At 38.2% G+C, this 22,250-nt stretch overlaps 1 protein-coding gene across 2 annotated transcripts in view; it reads left to right on the top strand.

Moving 5' to 3' along the window:
- The window catches only part of LOC137650062 (protein CIP2A-like), a 309,476-nt gene extending 293,346 nt beyond the window's left edge, over positions 1–16,130 (top strand). For both annotated transcript variants that reach the window (XM_068383107.1, XM_068383108.1), the window contains exons 15-19: positions 7,097–7,231; positions 7,735–7,912; positions 13,480–13,598; positions 14,174–14,311; positions 14,609–16,130. In XM_068383107.1, coding sequence (XP_068239208.1) covers positions 7,097–7,231; positions 7,735–7,912; positions 13,480–13,598; positions 14,174–14,311; positions 14,609–14,641 — 603 coding nt within the window. In that variant the 3' untranslated portion in view covers positions 14,642–16,130. The remainder of the gene's footprint in view (positions 1–7,096; positions 7,232–7,734; positions 7,913–13,479; positions 13,599–14,173; positions 14,312–14,608) is intronic.
- Positions 16,131–22,250: the final 6,120 nt, after the last annotated feature.

Raw genomic sequence — 22,250 nt, 5'->3', positions numbered from 1 at the left:
GTGATGAGGTCGCCTTCACAACGTGTGAGGTAACTCCTCATCTTGAGCAGGCCAACAGGTCTAAACAATTTGTCACTCCTAGACATTATGACGTCGCTAAACGCTCCGCCATTTTGATGCGGCATCATAATGGTGCTAGTGTTACGATATGCCCTTCTTATTCCAGAGGGCGTGATAGATCATCTCCACATTACTTTAAAGTTCTCCCAGAGTTTTATAAACTTTCTGTTAAGCATAAGTATGATAAAAATCTTACTTTAATAAAAGACCTGTGTCTTATGGTGATGATAAACCTACTAATCATAAGGACAGACTGCACACCAGCCCTTGGCCTGATGTTCATGATGGTAGTAATACACGTTTTATGGAACGTCATTCTATTTCAGATAATTCTTTGCAGGTACAGGTTGTGGATAAGGTGCCCAGAAAGTTTTCCCCTTTCCCTTAAAGCACTCCCCCGTCTGATACAGATGAAGGAAATAGTGGCAGACAGTGTAGACGTAGTCCTTACCGTAGAGGTTTTAGATAGCAGAGTGTTGAGAACTCTGTTGCCTCATAAATCAAGCTCTGAGTGACTTCAATTCTTCTGCCTTGCTCGTTGCTAAAGGAGACCGTTCTTAACGAGAGTGAGGAGGACTCCTCCCGCTTCTTCTCCACCTTCTTTTCCCATCACATATGACTGGAGGGAAAGGAAGAACATCCAAGGAAGAGCTTAGAACTCTACAGCCATTAAAACAGAACAACCAAGTCTTAACATTATAACTATTGATGACTCTCCGGAGAGCCTCATTGCGTGTGTGAATACTAGCTCTGCTGATGTGTCCCCCTTGAGGCCCCAGTGTCTAGCTCTGGAACTTCACACTTTATCAAGATTATGAACCTCATCCATCATTTGAGAGGATTGGCTGAACCTCCCCTTGCACAGACCGCTAACAGACTGTGCACTGTCGACTCGACCTTTCCACAGTCTTAAAGCCTCAGGCTCAGATTTGATGTGTTGTTTTCAAATCAGACTAAGGATACACTAAATTTTCGGAATACTCACGTCTTTACATCTGAAAACTCGCTGAAAGCCAGTAGATCCCCAAAGCTCCCACCATTAACTCTGTCATACCAGAGACATTTTTACATAACTCTGCTACCTTTCAGAGTTGTCTTCTAATTAACACTGGTATGACTAATCTAGTCTCATCAGTACCTGCTGAAAGACTGCTTAATCTCTCTGCCATGATATCGGGACCCCAGCTAGCTAACATGGAAGTTGCAGCTCTGTCAGCAATCCAAATCTGCTCGTGCATAAACCACTGTTCCGAAGTAGTCTCTCGCTTTGCGGTGTCACAGAACTTAAAAAATTAACATGTTAGTGAACAATTTTAGGAGCTGTCTAGATCTGGTGCTAAAGCCATAGTTCCTCCTTGATCAGAACATCTTCCTTTGAGAGAAATTGTGTTCTTAAGAGATGCGACGCTGACTTAGCCAGATGCTCTAAGCAGCAGTCCCCTAGAGACGCTTTAGCCCTAGGGAATTCGGAACTAATCAATTCCCCCTCCTTTTCCCATCCTCGGATGTGGCAAAGGCGATTGAAAAGTTGGAGTGGTTAGGCCAAAGTCCTATGTTAAGTAGAATAGTGGCACCGAGGTTGCCACTCCACAGAAAAAAACCCAGGAACTTGACTTTTAGGCCAGTTCCCCAACAGAGACGACTTGTCCCTCCAACAAATGCACAACAACCCAAGAGGTTGAACGACAACCCAAGAGGTTGAACGCTAGACCCACCTTTCATCAGAAATAACATTTGACCGGTCAAAAAGGACAAGGTTGTAGAATTTCACACTGGGAAGGGCATGTCCCCAGCTTACCACCAGGTAGGGGATGCCTACAAAGCTTTTGGAAAAGGTGGCAGGACAAGGGTCAACCCTTGGACGGTAGAAGTCCTCCATCTAGAGTATCAGATTCTCTTCATAGACTGTCCATTGCCTCTGACCAGGAATCTGACCATCCAACAATACTATTTGAAAGTATCAGTAAAAGACCTACTTTTGTTAGAAGTAGTTTCCAAATTTCTGACTAAAGGACCAGTTGAGGTTGTCTCAGACGCTTTTAGGTAAATTTCTCGAATTCAATTGCTCGAAAAATAACTTCTCAAACTATCATTTTCTCGAATCCCACATTTCTTGATAACTGATATCTATTTTGTCGAGAAAATGGAATAGAAAAATTTTCATGTATTTCAAGGAAAAATATATCCTTTTGGGTTGACAAACACAAAGGTTAAAAACTTATTGTAAATGAAGGAATGAAAAAAATACAAAGGTTGTAGTTTTATTGTATGTATAAAAATATTATCATTTAGAATGAAATAAAGTATTAAAATTTTATCAATCAAAAAGAAATGTTGTATGCTACACTTCGTAGATATTCTTCGACAGGCCTCTCTTCGTCTCTTTTTATCTTATGATTTTCACTTGTTTTAGTCTCACTCATTTTCTTTTTACTCTGTTTTTCCATACTGTATTATTTTATGTAAAAAAAAAAAAAAGTTAATATCTTTTATGACGCAAAAGTGTGATTACAAATAGGTACGCAGTGTATCGTGCATTATACGTACGCTCGTACATACAGTACATCACGGAATGCTGATAGCCTCTTTATAAATTGGTCTTTGGCCCTTATGGGATACTTTCGATTGTTTTTGGGGAATTTTTCTTGTTTGTTTTTGAGTAATTGACATTAGAGAAAATGATAGTTCGAGAAATTATTTTTCGGTCAATTGAATTCGAGAAATTTACCTTCGTGCAATTGATTTCGAGAAATTTGCCTGACACCGTCTCAGACAACTCTCCAAGCTTCCTCAGCAATTTAATCGTGGTAGAGAAGCTGACGAGAGGTTGGAGACCCATCATAGACCTCTCCCCTTTGAACCTCTATACTACAGACAAGGTTCAAAGTGAAGACCCCAACCTTCGTTCTCCAGGCCATCAGGGAGAACGACTACCTTCTGACGGTAGACCTGAAATAACGCCTATTTTCAGGTTTCCATCCATTCTCCCTCAAGGAAGTACCTAAGGTTTCACTTTTGAGACAACATTCACTTTTGAGACATCAACAGCATGTCAAGTCTTCACCAAGATCTTTGTCCTTGTCTCAGCCTGGGCTCATGCCATGAGCATCAGGCTCCAGAAATACCTGTACGACTTGATTTTAGCAGATTCCCTAGCTCTGATACTGAAATACATAGACTTACTTGTGGATCTGTGCAAGGAGTTAGAGATCTAACTGAACCTGCAGAAGCCCAGTCTCATCCCCAAGCAGTCCATCAGTTATCTAGGCATGGGCATAAACTCAGTTCAAGTCAAAGCATTTCCTTCAGCCAATCTCCAGGTTCAGAGTATTGGCAACAACCTTTTTGAAAGGAAATCCCCTTCTTGCCCTAACTTGTCAGAAGCTACTAGGCCATCACTCCTCGTTAGAGAAACTTGTCCCTCTGGGAAGGTTGCATCTAACTTGTCAGAAGCTACTAGGCCATCACTCCTCGTTAGAGAAACTTGTCCCTCTGGGGAGGTTGCATCTGCGTTCAGTGTAGTAGGCTCTAAAGAGTCTATGATCACAGGCTTCTGACCACCATATACCCCTGTTACAAGGACCTAAGGAGATGATAAGAGACCTCCTTTGGGGGCTGGACGAGGAGAACCTGTTAACGAGAACTCCCTTCAGGCTCCTTCACCACAGTTCTTACTGTTCACTGATGCATTTTGCCAGGGGTAGGGTGCTCACCTAGGGAAAGCGCAAATATTGGGCCTATGGTCAGAAGGGACAAGACCTATCACATAAATTTCCTAGAAGTGAAAGCACTGCAACTATCATTACTTCACTTCTCAGACTGAATTGTGGTATTGATGAGTGTCACCTCCATGTTGGTGACCTGTATCTCCAGACAAGGAGGCACAGACTCTCCTGCTATGGAATCTAACACTAGAGATAATCAAGTGGACACAGTCCCAAGCGATCTCCCTCTTGGTGAGGTTTATCCCCAGGACGAGGAACGTCTTTGCAAACCCTCTGAGCAGTCGAGAGATGACGGTTCAAAATAGTCTTTGCTTTCTCTTGTGCAAAAAGACTTGTGACTTTGTGGCGTTCCTTATCCATGGACATGTTCGCCACCCACCTGAATCAGAAACTCCCTTTGTATTGCTCTCCAGTCCCAGACCAAGCTGCAGTGGACTTCGCACTTTAACACTCATGGGACGGTCTAGACTTAATGGCTTCCCACCATTTGTGTGATTCGTAAGACATTGAACAGTGTCAAAACATCCAAGGGTATCAGGGTAATGCTCGTGGCTCCAAAGTGACCATCTGCGGAGTGGTGTTCAGATCTGCTAGAATTCTCACAGAAGTACCAAGAGAACTTCTAGAATGGCCTAACCTGTTTTGCCAACCTCACATAAGAAAATTCCACGGAGCAGTGCATTGCCTGTCCCCTCACAGCTGGAGACTATCCAGCATCTCCTCCGAAAGAAAGGCCTTTCAAGATCAACCGCAAAGCAACTTAACAGATATTTCCGAAATTCTTCTGCAGCAGTTTATCAGGAAAAGTGGAAAATCTTCTGTGATTGGTGTCGTATGGGGTATATTGCTCCACTCAAAGCCACTATTCCCCTAATGGCAGATTTTTTTTGGTGTTCCTGAGGAACAAAAAGACCCTTTCAGTCACTGCAGTGTAAGGGTACCGCTCGGCCTTGAGCCAAGTATTCAAACTAAAATTACTGTAGTTCTCGACTTGGGAACTGCTAGCTCTGATTATGAATTTCGAGCAGTCTTGCCCTCCTCAAGAACTCAAACACTAATGTCTTAATGGCCTTGAAAAAAAAGCCCCCTACGAACCTATGTGTAGAGTCTTAAACAGAGAACTTACTTGAAGACTGTCTTCCTCCATGTCTTAACTTCAGCCAAGAGAGTGAGTGAATTGCACAGTCTATCTCATCTCATGTCACATTCCCGAGGGTGGAGAGAGCTATCTTTGGTCTTTGTTCCAGAATTTGTAGCCAAAACTCAAAATCCAGTTGATAATGATCTCAGCTTATACTCTTTCACGATCTTGTCTCTCAATACGAGTTTATGGTTTACTTTGTCCCGTAAGAGCAGTGTGTAAATATTTGAAGAGAATGCAATATCTTAGGCCTAAAATTTCCAATTTGTTTATGAGCACTGGCTGCTCCAAAAAGAAAGTTTCTAGAAACACTATTTCTTTCTGGTTTAGAGGAACTATCATACATACATACATATACCAAGCACTTCCCTTAATTTTGGGGGGTAGCTGACATCAAACAAATGAAACAAAAACGGGGACCTCTCCTCTCTATGTTCCTTCCAGCCTGACTAGGGACTCAACCGAGTTCGGCTGGTACTGCTAGGGTGCCACAGCCCAACCTCCCCTGTTATCTACCACAGGGGAAGCTTCATAACGCTGAATCCCCTACTGCTGCTACCTCCGCGGTCATCCAAGGCATCGGAGGAAGCAGCAGGGCCTACCGGAACTGCGTCACAATCGCCCGCCATTCATTCCTATTCCTAGCACGCTCTCTTGCCTCTCACATCTATCCTCCTATCACCCAGAGCTTCCTTCACTCCATCCATCCACCCAAACCTTGGCCTTCCTCTTGTACTTCTCCCATCAACTCTTGCATTCATCACCTTCTTTAGCAGACAGCCAGTTTCCATCCTCTCAACATGGCCAAACCACCTCAACACATTCATATCCACTCTAGCTGCTAACTCATTTCTTACACCCGTTCTCACCCTCACTACTTCGCTTCCTAACCCTATCTACTTGAGATACACCAGCCATACTCCTTAGATACTTCATCTCAAACCTATTCAATTTCTGTCTCCGTCACTTTCATTCCCCACAACTCCGATTCATACATCACAGTTGGTACAATCACTTTCTCATACAGAACTCTCTTTACATTCATGCCCACCCCTCTATTTTTTACTACTCCCTTAACTGCCCCCAACTATCGTGATAGCCTATAAATCCTCAGAGAAAGCATCTCCAAGTGCCCCACCATCGAGCACATGATATACATTGGCTTACCGCACCCTTAACGTTCTGCAAGAACTACACAGTAGCACAAGTTTTAAAAGCTTAAGTTTGGAAGAGACAAGCCGCTTTTACAAACTATTACCTTAGAGATTGCACACAGGTCTTTAGACGCCTTTTCTATACGACCTATTGTTGCGGCGCAACAAATAATCTAACTATAAGCTATTATGGGATACATAACTGCTCTTATCACAGGCATCTGTTATCCCTTGCATTATAAGGGTATGTAATGACCACTAAGGCAGATAGTGATCTTGATTTGACTTGAAGCCTTCACTTGGAAACCACTCTAATGCAAGTAAGAATTTGTTGGTTAATATATTGAAAATTTTGATACTATGCTATCACTTCACTCTTGCAAAGTATTCAATCCTCTAGAATTGAACATAAGGCCCTGCTTCTTTACGAGTTTGATCACTTGCTATTACTAATAGTAATTGTATCTTGAGAGAAAATGGCTGACCTCTTACCTTCACCAAAACTTCCTCCCACCTAAGGAAGATTCCCATATAAATGACTTGAAAGTTTGTATCTCTATAGGGCTAAACTACAAATTTTATATAATTGTATTTTTCCTAGCTATACAAATCTGTCTCTTTTACCTAAGGGCCCGCCTTAACCGCCCCGCAAGTCTTTGACCAGATGAGTGTTGTGACTAAGTGCTTTGAACAACTGTTGTGTGTCATGAGCACCAGTTGCCTAGCAACGAAGCATGCCGAAATCAAGCCAATTTCTTTTGATTGTCTGGTCGTAGAAAACAAAACCAGAAGTAACGTGTTTATATGACTCAGGTTTGTATAGCTAAAAAAAATATAAATTATATAGAATTTATTGTCTTTATTAAGACTTTTGTACATCATATCCATTTTCCCAAAATGGTGACTATGCTAGAGTTTTGTGTTATTTTCTTCCTGACTTCTCTTCCTCAATTCTTTTAATGCATTTTGTATGAAAAAAAGGCTAATCCAATTAATTTTTTGGAATTACTTCACAGACTGACCAGTTAAGAAAGATGTTAAACTCTTGGGAAGAACGAATTTTAACGGTTCAACAAGAGAAAAAAGATGTTGAAGAAAGTATTGAGAAAATACAGAAATCCTATCAAGAGGTCCGGGAAACGATGATAAACGTAAGTGATATAGTTAAAAGTATTTTTCTTAAATTCAAGTACGTTGGTTAAAATATTTGTTTTGGTTTTTTATGTACTAAAATACCATATTCATAGTGTATGAGTATCTTTCAGGTAACATAACTCAATTGGCAGGATTAGTGCAAAGTAGGTATTGTATCTTTTTCAGAACTGTCAATATGAAATTCTATAAATAACTGCTGTAAAGCATCTTCGATCTGTGACATATGTAGTCTTCCGCTTTGAGATTTTCATGCCTATTACTGTATTTATGTATTTGATTTAATGTTTAAAACTTTGACTTAATCTTTTCTTTGAAGGTTAATTATCTAAAAAAATGGCATGAAAAACTTTCATGTTTTAAGGTGTGGTTTTAATTTTATTCAGGAAAGTTTCAAGTTTAAACATTTATTAGCTTTATGAACTCTTTAAAGCAAATAGTACAATTACACTGACCATTGGTTTGTCTTTCCAAGTCCTATGTTTTTGTTTCTGTTTATAAGGAAAAGACAACTTTAGAGAGGGAGTGTGAGGAATTAAGAGGCAACTTGAAAAAACTGAAGGCATTCCTTGAATCTAGAGAGGAAAATATTAAACGATTACAGCGTCAAGTTCAAGATTCTCATGCTGAGATCAAGAGTCTTCAACAAGTCATAGGGGAAGAACAGAATAAAATTACAAGTAAGTTTCATTGTTCTGGGTTTGTGTTTATGCTATTGTACTGTTCTGGTAAAATATCTTTCATTTCATCCAATCTGCCACCACGTTCTAACGGGTTTCTCAACTCTGCTTCTCATTCTGATGTAACCATCATTCTCTTCAAAGTTAGAAGTCCCCTTTTAGGGGCTTTGATTACAGTTTTCCTTAAGTGGCATATTTTTTTTATGTATTGTATTTAAAGGTTTTTGGCTCTAGTGGTATTGCTTCTGCATCTAGGTATTAATCTATTTGTTTTGGTCACCTCCCTTCTAGCTATCCAGAATCTTTAGCCTTGTCTTGTCTTATTCTAATTTACTACATCTATACAAACCATTGTCCTTTAATGGGAGTTAGACTTCAGAGAAGTTGAGAGGGCCGATTACACCTATTACAAAGTATTTACAGTTGCTGTTGGCTGGTAGACCCCACCCACTCACCAGGTAGAACAACCCCCACTTAGATTTTGGCCATTATGCAGTGAATACGTACTGCCTCTTAACCTGGATGTTTTAATGTTTTTTTTTTTTTCTTTTAGATAAATGTACTGGTAGATTGTTGTGTTTTAGGGAATGCTAACTTCCTCAAGTTTACAAATTGTCGTCGCCATGGTCAGGGCACACTAGCGTGGAGCCACCCAACGGGAACCAGTATTATACTGTACATGGATAACTACAGGTTGCACAAAAAACTGCTCTACATTTACAGCTAATCAAAAAATGACTCCATATCCTCATATGGAGTCATTTCTTGATTAGCTGTAAATGTACAGGTAAAGCAGTATTCTGTGCAACCTGCAGCTATCTACATACAGTACTTGTTCTCGTTGGGTGATTCCTCGCTAGTGTGCCCTGACAATGGCGATGACAATTTGTGAACTTGAAGTTAACATTCCTTCATCATAGATAGTGTTCCTTCATAGTAAGGTTTTGCTACTGCTGAGTGGTAAGAGCAGGGGCACTACCCTTCTTACATAAAGTATCTCCTTGACCCTGGAATGGTATTAAGTGCGTATCTTCTGGTAGTGGTATCCGTCAGAAGAGTTCCTTGTGATTTCTTGCCCTTGGGGAGGGCTGTCATCTTCCTGCACGACCCTGTAGAAGGCAAACTTCAAGGTTCTCCTTTTCTGCCTCATCTTCGTTACAGAGTCTTGGCTCACTGCAACTCTGAATTCCTGCTAGGAGTGAGTTTTAAAAGTTGCCCTATGATGGAAAGAAACTAAAGCAATCACGTATCTAGACATTGTTTTAGTTGCTCGGTTTGGGTGATTACGCACCTATTAGGTGCTCGATCTCACATTAGGTGGAGTAAGTGCCTAAAGATGTCTCATAGAGGGAAGAAGTATTAGCACGCACAACTCTCATACACGGCTGACCACATGCACTGCTGGTTGGGATGAAGGGTACTGCCCTAATTTCCCCCTTCCTGGATAATCTCTCCCCTCTTTTGGGAGATAGGTTGGCAAACTATGCATGGCAAAAAGTATCCCTTACCAGGAAGAATTATCCCTTTCTGGGAAGAAGTATCATGCTAGTACTGAACACATGCACCAGTGAAGGGAACAAAGGCTACCTTTCTTCCCCCCTTTCTTGGACAATTGACTAATGTTTCTCTGCGAAAGGAAAAGAGAAGCAGTGTGTGCCAAAAACTATCCCATACCTGGAATAAGTATCGGTATGCACTGCTCCTGCTATCTGTGTGCGGTCTTGTGCCAGGGAAAGTTTATGCCGAAAATTATCCCAAAGCTGGAAGAAATATCGCCACATAGAAGTCTGTCTCATACTGAAAATGGGGGACTTCTCTTTGTCGTCTCTGTATTGGTCACACTCTCTTGACACAAGTTTCTGCTGAAGGGCCAACACCAACTGTATTGTGACGACTGTTAGGTACCTCTTACAGTGAGGCACCTATTGACCGAATGCCCCAATTATAATAATTTGCGGAATAGATATTTGTTTGAGGCTCGAGGTGAGGGTGGCAGGTTCATCCTTGCCAAGATTCTTGGACATGATGTGTCCTACTATGCAAGTGGCATTTTTAGATTTGTTTCAGAAGCGGGTCTTTTGAAAACTATCTAACTTTTATAATGACTTATTAACTTTTATGGTTTTAATTGAATATTCTTTAATTTTTTTATATACTGTATTTCCCGTTTGATAAGACGCTACAAGTGGTAAGACGCACCCTTAAATTAGCAAAGCATTTTTGGGGGGGGGGGAAATGAGATTTTACAATTCCTAGCAGCAATTCCTAGTCCGAAACTCTAGTGAGATTTTGTCTAGCACAGTAAATTTTCGTATTTTAGGTATATTGGCAAATGCTTAAGTTAATATTACTTAGTTGAACACCAGTTATCCCAATTTATTTACATATTAATAGAAGAAACCACTGAAATCAGTCGTAGTTGCCACAACAAGTATTTGTTTAGTGTTCCAAGTGTTGTTTACATAAAAGCAGTGTTGCCAAATGTTAATAAAATTTTGGTAAAGAAGTAAAATTCCAGTAATGTTTTCCAAATTTATCATATAGCCTACATATTTTCTCACAAACTTATTAGTGATCAAAGAAGTTTAGAAATTCCTGTAGGTGGACTACTTTTGCTACTGTATGTGACTCTAGCTCTAGTTTTCTGCTAACTTGGTAACACTCCACTCGACTAACAGTGAAATGTTTTTTTTTTCTTTTCCAAGGTCGTATTCAGCATCTGTTTGTTTGTATTATTTCAGAACTCAGGCAACAAAGACATTATCAAAATATTGCTTTTTTACAAAATATCAAAAAAAGAATATGAGAAAATAGATATATACTGCATAAACAACTAGTATGTACTGTAATAGCGTCGTCTGCTAGGAGACCACTACACAGTTGTTTGCTTGTACAAGGAAGTTAGCGAGTCACCAGATGATTACCAAAACAAATAACTTGCTAGTGCATTATTATAAACGAAGCATGATATGAAAATATATTTTTATTACATATGAATGATTATTGGTGGTTTATATTTTATGTCTGTTGAGTGAGTATTTGTAAGTGATTAGTTGGGTGTTTGAGGGTTGTCAAACTTCCCTATACAAATTTTTCTTAGTGTTAAGATGCAGGGAGATTTTTGGGGTCATTTTTCAAGCAAAAAGGTGCGTCTTATGACACGGGAAATACGGTATATAAACTAAATGATATCGGCGTCAGTGACCCTAGATGTCAGGATGCCTGAAAACCTTAAATCAATCAATCAATACCAAATCCAGTGTTCTTGACAATACCTGCAAACGCTGCTACTTCTCTTCTAAAGAAGATGACGTAGTTGAAGGATGACCAATCACTAGGAGTTGGGTCTCTCTGCTCTTGACCAATTTCTCCCTGCTGGGAGTGATGGTGTGTACCACAAAAGTTTCCACCCAAGGAAGATTCCTTGCATATTCTCTCATCTTATGCAATGTAAGATGCTAAATACTAGGAACTTGCCCATCCTGGAGTAGACGTATCAGTAGGTGGTACTGTTCAAGCGGCTCATCCTGGATTTCTTTAAAAAAAAAAATCAGAATATTTCTAGTAACAAATAAGATAGAGGAAAAATATGTCTATAAAACAAACAAATCGATATAAGCTTTGTGGGAAGCGTAGCTCTCATGATAGGGAAATGATATCCATGTTTTATACAGTAAGTTTGTATATATAAAATCTACATTAATTAAAATGAAACCTTAAGATATGGGAAATACTGAAAAAATTAAGAAAGGATAATATGCAATAATTATGCTGATAAATACATCGAAGATACAGATGGAAATTGCATAGGTACAGTAAATAGGTATCTTGAAAAATATTCACCAACGTTTTAGCGGCGGCACATTATAACTACTAAAATCCCCACTCTTTGCGTGGGTTAAGTAACAGAGACAGGCGTGATTTTGTGTATACTTGTTAGAGTCTTGAAGCATACCCAACTGATGCTTCATCAGCATCTCTTGCACTGTATTGTAGGAAATCGCACATTTACATTATATTACCTTTTAAATATAAACAATGTCCAGGAGTACTATATGTACTACAGTACTGTATACAAATAAATCACTTTTTTACATGAAAACACGATTCTGATAAACGACCAAAGCAGGAGATACGCAAGGAGAGATGATGCAAGACTGACGAGCAGGGTTGCCATTTCTGATGTTGAATACTGTACGCGAACTTCAATAATATGCCAGGAAAGTGCTAAATAATTTTTAAAGATATAACAATGATAAAGCTAAAATTGCTTCAACATGTCAAGTTGCGAAGAGACTGGAAGGCAACCAGTTTATCATATATACTATCAACGGGAAAAGAACTATGTTATGTGATGGCGTAAAATAGCAGAACTATGCCATATAGTAAAAACTAGCTAAATTCTCTAGAAATGCGCCAGATCTAGCGTGAAAGGCGCTGAAATGACAACTCTGGTGACAAGGCAGAGTGAGATAGGAGCGGAGATGGAAGTGGTGCGAAGCAAGCCCAGTGCAAAGGAGCACAAGCTACTGTATTTTATATCATCGCGCTTCGAGATTTTTTGTCATAAATATTTAATTTTTTATTTAATGGGTATTATGGTTCTCTTGTTGCAACCGAGTGAGATTGCGAAGAATAAACGTCTGTAAAGTACAGGTTGACTTTATAGGGAAGTTTGACAACCCTTCAAACCCCCTAGTAGTGACATACAAGCACTCGCTCTCACCAGACATAGGTTATAAGCCTACAATTATCATTCATGTGTAATAAAGGTAAATTTCTAGAGAATTCTTAATTTGATCAATAATTAGTTGTATGAAAATATGTATATGAGGAATTTAGGAAATATTAGTCGACTTTTATTTCTTTACCAAAATTTGATGAACATTTGCCAATCCTGCTTTCATGTGAACAAAACAACACTTAAATTTCTTGAAACTCTAAACATGCTGTGTGTTGCGCATTGTGGTGACAGCTACAGTTTTTGTGGTGGTTTTGATATGAATAGGTAATAAAATTGGGATAACCGGTGTATAGCTAATTAATGTTAATGTAACACATTTCATAATACACCTTAGATATGAAAATTTACTGGGACAGACAAAAAATTGCACTGAAGTCAACTAGGAATTGCTGGTACAATAGGTTGTAAAATCCTACATTTATTTTTTCCAAGAACTTATTAGCTAATCATAGGGTGTGCCTTACATCACTTGTAGCATCTTATGAAATTGGAAATTGTAACGTAATTTCATGAGAATGCAGAAAAAAACCTTAAATGTAAAATTATTTTATTTGACCTAAGTTTTCAATAAGAAATATTAAGCTTGAGGAACAAATCCCTGAAAGAAATTTTGTGTATTCTGCTCAGTATTTTCTCAATTATTTTCCATAATTTCTTTGTTTTTATTTCACTGTTCTCATGAAAACCATAATATTTCTTGTTTATAAATAGTGACTATCTTAAGGCCATACATATATATACTGATGTAAATTACTTGACAATATTTAAAATAAAGTTTTATTCCTAAGAAAGAAAATATTGTCATCTGTTTATTTCTCTCTAGAATTGCAGACACACAATAAAAAGCTAGAGGATGAATTGAAAAAGGGTGGTAAAGATTATGAAAACTTGGAGAAGGAATGTAACCGATTGGAGAAATGTCTTGCAGAAGTAAAGAAGGAGGTAAGATACCTTTTAATAGCACACTACCATGTCTGGTTGAATTGTTTTACCACTTCTTAGTCCTGCCCACCATTTGATCTTTCTTCTCTCCTTTGCCCCAATGGCTTCTGTCACAGTTGAGTATAAAAAACTCCTTTCAATATTTATTTAAAAGATAGATTCAGATTTCACAAAGTTACCTCCATATTGAAAAAAATATTGACTGGAGAAACATTTTATTGATAGAAATTATTTGTGTTGGTAATCAGAAATGTTGGATTACAGTATTCATAATTCCACCTCTTCCTTCTAATCGACATTTGACATTCTACGTAAGAATAAAGTTAATGAAAATTACATTAATGTAGCGGTCAGTGTTTATCCTTTCCTATGTGAGATCACTATTACCCAAGAACTTTTGCTTTTAAGTGAATATTACATGGACTTATCACAAAGACTGTGATTCATATAATGAACTAGGCTTCTTGATTATATTTATTCAAATATTCTGATTTCATTTGATTTCTAAGGGTAAAAGGAAACTAGCATGAGTTTTTTTTTTTTTCATTGAAAGCTTATACTATTACCTCTTTCAGAATTCTGAGCTGGAGCTCCTTATACATAGTCATGAGCAAGCAATGGCAGCCAAAGAAACTGAATTGGAACAGATTTCAAAAAGTTATGGCGAGCTGAAGCGCATCCAAGACTTGATACACAACATGTCATCAGGAAAGGTACCTTCCTAAGAGCAAATATATTTTTTTTTAATTGGAAAAGAAAAAAATTTGTTAGCTGCATATACTGAAAGTTTGCTCTGATAAATTAATCTATAATTGTAGAGATATTGAAGATGAAAAAATTTTCATTAGTAATTTGAATTCAATTTTTAATATTGCTGTCAGCATGAATAAAATTTGAATTTTTGCAATAAAGTATTTGTCATAAAGTAATTTTATCCATTTAGCTATGTGGGCATGTATTACCTAATTAGAGCCATGGAAATGATTCCGTTTCTTCTTTTTAAATGCCAGGTGTCATATGAGAAGGTTTTTAAGAGCACCTGAAAGGAATCATTTGACTTTAAAAGTTAAGTGATGAGTCCAACAAAAGAATTATATAAAGAATCAGACATGGGTCGCTTCTCATCTGTTTGGCATACAGTAAGAAAGCTTATGACTTCTTTTCATTTCAAAATCATCTTTGCTTAAAGGACAAGTATGAAAGTACAGTATTGAGGCTGGAGCTGTGTCACATAGGAAAGTAGCTTCTTTGTAGGAGATGAGGAACTGTGAATAAATCTTAAGAGATTAATTTTCAGGGGTAGTACTGAAGGTGTTGCAAAATATTTGAAGAGATTGAGTGAATAGTTCTCATTACTCCTTGATGGCAAATTGATATAATTTTCCTTTTAAGTTTTACCTATAGTTTTACGGGGGTGTGCCTTTTTTTTTTTACCAATATCAATATTGTATCAATGTTATTCACATACTGTAGTTTATTATTTCTGTATAAGATGATCTTTTAGAAATCATTTAGGAAAATTAAATTGACCTAGATTTTTAGAAGGCAGTTCAATGCTCCGAAAAAAAATAATTAAATATGTTTGGTTTGATTATTTTTAAATACTGTACTGTTTATAGCCTATTACAGTTTTTATTTATTCTCTAAATGGTAAGAGATTTCTTTGCAAATCTGTATGAAACTGCTTTTCCAAACTTAGGGAACTGTTCAATCAATAATTTAAGCTTTATCATTAATGTGAACCTGAAGACATGGCATGTTTAAAATAGAAAATTATTTTACAATAACTAGAATTGTTATTTTTATATTACTTTCACAGTAAATATGATTATCTACATAAGGATTATATAGTAATGCAAATATTTCAGCTGCATATCTTTCTTTGTTATTAACTCTGGTTGGAAGAAATGGCAGTGCTCTCTTCCATGTCCAGTCAGGGCTAAAGGTAAATTTTAATTTTATTTAATGCATATTATTTCATATATAAAAACTGAATCCGTTTTTTTTCTTCAATCACTAGTAAGGATAGTTTTTGTAATTTTCAACAATACTGGTTTTAGTATGGAAAACCATTTTGGTTTTATACATGTCAAGATATCTCTTGTTAGAAGTGCAAAGGAAGCAGTGGAATATTCTAGTTATGCAATAATTTAGATCGTTCCTTTCTACTGTATTATATTTCATTTCAGAAATACATTCAATTACAGTAATGATGATAGTGTATTGCACATGATTTACTCATACAAACCTTGTAATTATAATGAACATGTATGATGGCTTTAGCTAAATATAAAAATGTGGAATATAAACAAGGTGACAAAATATTTGAAGTATATTAATTTGTACAATATATAAAGCATTTGTAATGAAAAGATGATTCTGTTTCTTTGTTTTTTAATTTACTTTTTATTATTCAATGTTTTCATTAAACCCATTTTTGTATGCTTATTTCAACCATTGTATTTTGTATATTATACTACTGCATCTTTGTTTTGATATTAATGTTTCTTGACTTTCTGTCTTTCTTTAATGTAATAAAATCTAATTTTATAATTACATTATTATTTTCCATCTTACTCATCATTATATGAAAATACAATTTGTAAAATAGAATATTTTTAACAAATTGTATAAGTAGAATGTGCAATATTTGTTAAATAATTGGATCCAAGTTTTAACAAACCTAACACTATTAGGGTAGTCTAATGTGCTACAGATAATTTAGTTTATACTAATTGGTAAGGGGCCTCTGCTTGTGGTTTCACATGCCTCAGTTTTAATACCAACACCCTATAAGGGTGAGCGAGCTGGGTATATTCCTGGCATTCCATGCAAATTTATTCTCTGGTATATTTAGCAGTATTTATACCTTAGAAATGGTACTTTAAGGAGCATTTCACGGAGCGACACAGGTCCCTCGCCCAGAAATAGATTTTTCCTTCGTCAAAATCCCTTTTTAAGACTATGAAATGTTTACAAACAGGATTTGTTCATTGGGAGAGGGAAAAATGGGAACTGGTTAAAGTTAAAAGATACAAGGGTTTGACCTTAGAAATCCAGCCACAATTATTAGTCAAACTATCCTATACTAACAAGAAAATGAAAAGAAACATAAAAAGTAAATGGCTGAAAGCAATGTAGCCGAGACCCTAGAATGAAAATTACAAAGAACCTACTGTACCATCTACTACATGCCAAACAAGGCCCATGATTGAATCATAAACCATAATTTTTATGTCAGTTAGTCTCTTGAGATCCTATTATCATGAATGAGTCTTAATATTTCCCCTTTTCCCATGGTTTTCATCATGCCACCACTATATTTGCTGCTTTTCTGACAAATATCCTCCAGAAATATCCAAGCCCTGGCATTTTTTTGATAGCTTTCTTTATTACAACTATAGAGCAATAATACCTATACCAAAGCTTCATTTGTAACATGATCCTCCCCACCATACTCCAATCTTGATGTTCGTCATTCTGTTTGTGTTGACACTCTAACATAAAAGAACTACCCTGTAAAAAAGGCCTGAAAGAATAAGGCAACTCACCTCTCAGACCAGTCATGTACAGTTTTAAAGGGACAGGCCAGCTAATGGCATTTTTTAAGGACAGGACTATGAACATTCATACCACTCAATAAGGTGACATAGGACATCTCCAAAGTGCATAGGAATTTTGCCTCTGACCTTCGGTTTTGCGATGCCAGGGCGAATTATCCTGAAAATTATTTTTTCAAATTCTATCTCTAATAATTAATATTAAGACCTGGGATAACTACCTTTTTGGGCTTAGGCCATGTCGTCCTGATGGAAGGTTCCTTTAGTAGCTTCCTAAGGGTATATATGACTACAGTGATATTCCCAGAGAATTAAACTAAAGGTTTCACAGAATTCTAACTTCTGGCGCGAGTATCCTTAAGGTTTCCCTTTAGGATATCATTTAATAACGGGACGTATTCTTGACACGCCACATAGCATTTACACTTCGAGGGGGAAGTTGGTGGCAAGATATGGGAGGAGCCGTTACAAAGTTCTCCTCCTCCGTTACTGTTATGGTACTCGGATGATGTCTTAAACGCCACCATCTTGGCTGATGTCATCACCATGCGCGTCCTCCATTCCTTCTGTAGTAGCATCTATGACCAGGTGTTTTTTCCTAGTTGTTCGCTATTTACTGCCAGCATGTCGTAATCTTCAGCTCCTTCTGCCTCTGGAAAGTTGAGTACCATATTCTTATATTGTATAAATTAGCTCTGGCCGTAAAGTAACGCCTTTTTATCTTTAAATACCATGTTTTGTGGCGGAGCTATTGCCTAACCGGAGGCGTCCCTGACGCTGTTGTTCGCTTTGCATGCTTTATTTAGTTAGTCAGAACAACTATCCCGGTTTCTTAACTAATTATCAGTAGTCTTCATTGCTAGGAATTAGTTATATTATGCCAATAGTATTCTTTAATTTTGGCGAATTTATGATGCTAGAGATGCTAGCCCAGTCCCCTAGACACGCTAGCCTAGACGTTTTAGTTTACTTTCATGCATGATATAGAAGTGTTCCTGGTGTTACTTTATTAAATGAAGATATTAGGCATTTACACATACAAGATTTAGTGATTGCACATGGGTTTTTCTCCTTCTAGAAAGTATACAAGGGGTTTTGATGATCTTGGTAGTTGATTCCTTTGCCCCTAACCTAACGGCTTAGGGGCTTTTGTATACTTTCACACCTCCCCGGTTACCTTTACCTAGGTAATCTCTTCTCCCTCTGAGGTAGCCTAGGCTACATCCTAACCCTCCTTACCTTGAATCGTATTCAAGTGAGGTTAGGCTAGGATTTTCTTTCCCTGTCCAGAGCCATAGTACATGAGCTTTGAGTTATGGTCAGAACCTCAGAATTTTCCCCCAGCTACCCCATTAGGTGAATGAACTCTCCTTTTGGTCTCCGCCGGACGGCAAAAGTGGGGGGGCCTCTGCCCTCCCCCTCTAGGCCACACCTGATAGGGTTACGACCCTTCCTCCCTGTGGCTTAGCGACTTGTCCCACGCCTGCCTTCTCCGGGTTAGGGGATATGCTTCCCCTAGCCTAGGTTAGGCAGACCCTGGGATTCTGATTCTTTATAGTTTGGGATGGCACGGCCATGCTGTTCTTTTACTGTACTAACCCACCCTAGGCTGGAGAATGTATTCTTCCTATACCTGGGATGGTGCCGGTACTAAAACAGAATCCCCTTTAGGGTGTTGGGGAAGGCTCACACCAACACCCACACCCCTTCACAGGACCCTTTCCCCTCCCCCTCTGTCCTTTAGTGATGGCCTAGCCATCACACCCCTGTCCATCGTCCTACAACTCGACCGAGTGCCGGCGGGTTGTGGGGTCAGCCCGGTCCTTTCGCCTGCTAGACCGAGCTGCTTAGCTTCCCGCACATAGTTGAACTATGGGATAGCGTAACGACAGGTCGGTCTGCCGGCGGGAGACCTCCCTGCTATTTTATAGTGTTCTTCGGTCCTCCCTTGGACCGCCAACCACAACCCTAGCTGACCACTGGCTGAGTTGCAGCTGGATGGAAGCCTGATCATAATGTTCTTCCTTCCATTTGAACCCTCCTTCTCGAGGAAGGCGAGGTTAGGGTAGTGAGCTGCCACCCTTCCCTCTCCCTTCCTCTTTGCTTTCTCTCTCTTTCAATCAAGTGCCGGTCCACTGTCGCACAACTCTGCCGGCATCAGCCGACAGTGTAGCCTAGGTCTCCTCTCAGTCTCAAAGATCGATGACAGGGTAGGAATACCTACAGCCGGTTGCCTGCCGGCGGTCTCCGACATGTCGGCGATCTGCCATCAATACTTGAGATCGTCTCCCTTTCGCCGCCACATAGACTGATGGCCGGAAGGGGTTACCCTCACTCGGAGACTCGCCGGCGCCCGGTGTGCCTCTGATGCGCCAGCAGGCTGCCGGCTCCACCTAATTCATATTACGACAGCGGGCTGTCATCTTTCTCTAACCCTGCCGGCAGTGTCTGTTGTATGGCTGTACAGTGAACCCTCGTTTATCGCGGTAGATAGGTTCCAGACCCGGCCGCGATAGGTGAAAATCCGCGAAGTAGTGACACTATATTTACTTATTTATTTAACATGTATATTCAGATTTTTAAAACCTTCCCTTGTACGTAGTACTGTTAACAAACTACCCTTTAATGTACAGAACACTTAATGCATGTACTACAGTACCCTAAACTAAAACAGGCACAAATATTAAAGGTGATTTTATATCATGCGTTTCCTAAACACGCCAAAAAGCACGATAAAAGATGGCAACCATTGTTTTGTTTACGTTTATCTCTGATCATAATGAAGAAACAAACGCATTTACACATCTGTGTATAGGTTAGTTTTTGCATCGATTATATTGATTATTCAGTACAGTATGTTGATTTTGTTATTACCAATGTTTTACTTAATTTTTCTTAGGACTTCCAAATGAAATGTTTTTCTTTATGACGCCGCCTGAAACGACGGCGTAATAAAGTACGCTCAGTAAACAAACGAAGGCATTTAACGTGCATGATGAAAGTGATAAATAATGATATTACAGTAAAAGCTTTTAGAAAATATGTTATTACAAATATTATTTACCGTATCTATATAAAATCATACATACGTAGCAAAGCAGGAAAACAATTTACGAGATAGAGAGAGAGAGAAAGTTGTTTTACGTACGTAAATGTAAATTTTAAACAAAAAAAATAGCCCCTTTTCATATAAAATAGGTTATTACAAATATTTTACTTTATCATATTACAGTAGTCTGTATAGTACTGTAAAGTTCAGTACAGTATGTTGTTGTTATAGTCGTGGCGATGAAATTCTCACGAAACAAAAACACGGCATTCAATTACAACAGCTCATTCATCTCTCTCTCTCTCTCTCTCTCTCTCTCTCTCTCTCTCTCTCTCTCTCTCTCTCTCTCTCTTCGTGTTATACAATACTTACATATAGATGAAGAAACTAAAATTAGTTTTCTTAGTGTCAATTAAATACGAAATGAAAAAATTATGCCGAGTATACATCCATTTCAATCGTTGCTAAAAATACGGCATCCGATTTCATCAGCAAACCACTATTTTTTGGGAAACATCATTTTATTCTAGAAAATTGCTACTCTTTAAATAGTTAATTGCACATTAAGAAAGCATGTACTTTTGTTTTTAAATTTCCGGTGTGTTTTAAAAATCGAGTATTGTTGACTTGTTTTTGTTTTACTTTTGGCTGTGATTAGATCAGCTGATGTCTGGCTGCCGCTCTTGAGAGTGTACGAATACACTAACAAAGTATCGTTTATACCATTTCTTAACTTATTCAAACCGTCTACAGTATACATTTGATATTACATAAGCACCAATGTGTTATAACCTATAAAATTTTTTTGTTTATTACATTTAAAACAACACACACACACACACACTCTCTCTCTCTCTCTCTCTCTCTCTCTCTCTGTGGGCTACTTTTCACTACCTCCCATTCCTTACCTCTCTCTATCTCTCTAACAAATGATATCTTTGTTGCTCCTCAAAGTTTCTTTTATATTGAAAATCAATCATGATTCAATTTTCCTTACTTTCTCCTATCTCGCACCATCGGTCACATCGCGGTATTTTCGAAATTTCCGGAAAATCCGCGATATATGTATATACATGCGTTATGAAAAAAATCTGCGAAGTAGTGAATCCGCGATGGTCGAACCGCGAAGTAGCGAGGGTTCACTGTAGATGATAGCCAGTACATCTGTGGTATAGTACATACCCTAGACAGAAAACTATGGTGTATAGTTATGCAATAGATAATTTTCAATATTAATCTTACCCGATAATCATGTAGCTGTCAACTCCGTTGCCCGACAGAATTCTACGGAAGGGATACGCCAGCGATCGCTATACAAGAGGGGGGTGTACTCACAAGCGCCACCTGTGGCCAGGTACTGCAGTACTTCTTGTTGACACCACCTCAATTTTTCCTCTGTCGTGCCTCCGGCTAGACCTACATGGATACGCTGTTGATTCTGGAGGTTTTTGCTCACGATTTGGTCATGTATTTGCTCTAGAGTTTAGCTTTCGCTATTCAGGAAGTTTTATCATTAGCTTAGCTAGCTTTTGGAATTAATTTGATTAATTATGGTGACGAAGAGAGTATGAACTCTCTTTCACTTTTAAATGGCCGACCCTTCCCTTAGACGGAAGTGTTGGTGTCTAAGAGAGTATAGACTCTCTTTCTTAATTTTGCTTAACAAAAGTTATAGATTTATTTTATATCTCTCCGCCTTTTATAGGCCTCTTCGATTAACTTCCTTTTATTATAAACTTATTAAAATTAATTTTTATATTTGTTTATATTCGACCTTTCCTAATAGTAGGCGGTCTTTTCTTGGTACCGAAGTTAATTAACATTGAACCCGTCATTTCGGTTTTACCTGTTAACATATTTTGCTATTTTAATGTTTTTGAAAGAATTTCTTTGATAGTCTCGTACTGTTTTCAAAGTTGAACTAACGTTTTGTTTTGTCTCTGCAGTTGTTGACGTTCAGAACGTTCAACTTACGCTCTATCGTTACGATAGAGAGAGAATTTTCACGGTGTCACGTTGCAGTAAGAGTAACCGTTTCTAGCG

The sequence above is a fragment of the Palaemon carinicauda genome, chromosome 11, assembly GCF_036898095.1.
Source record: "Palaemon carinicauda isolate YSFRI2023 chromosome 11, ASM3689809v2, whole genome shotgun sequence".
Taxonomy (NCBI): domain Eukaryota; kingdom Metazoa; phylum Arthropoda; class Malacostraca; order Decapoda; family Palaemonidae; genus Palaemon; species Palaemon carinicauda.
This window is presented reverse-complemented; position numbering and strand designations above follow the sequence as displayed.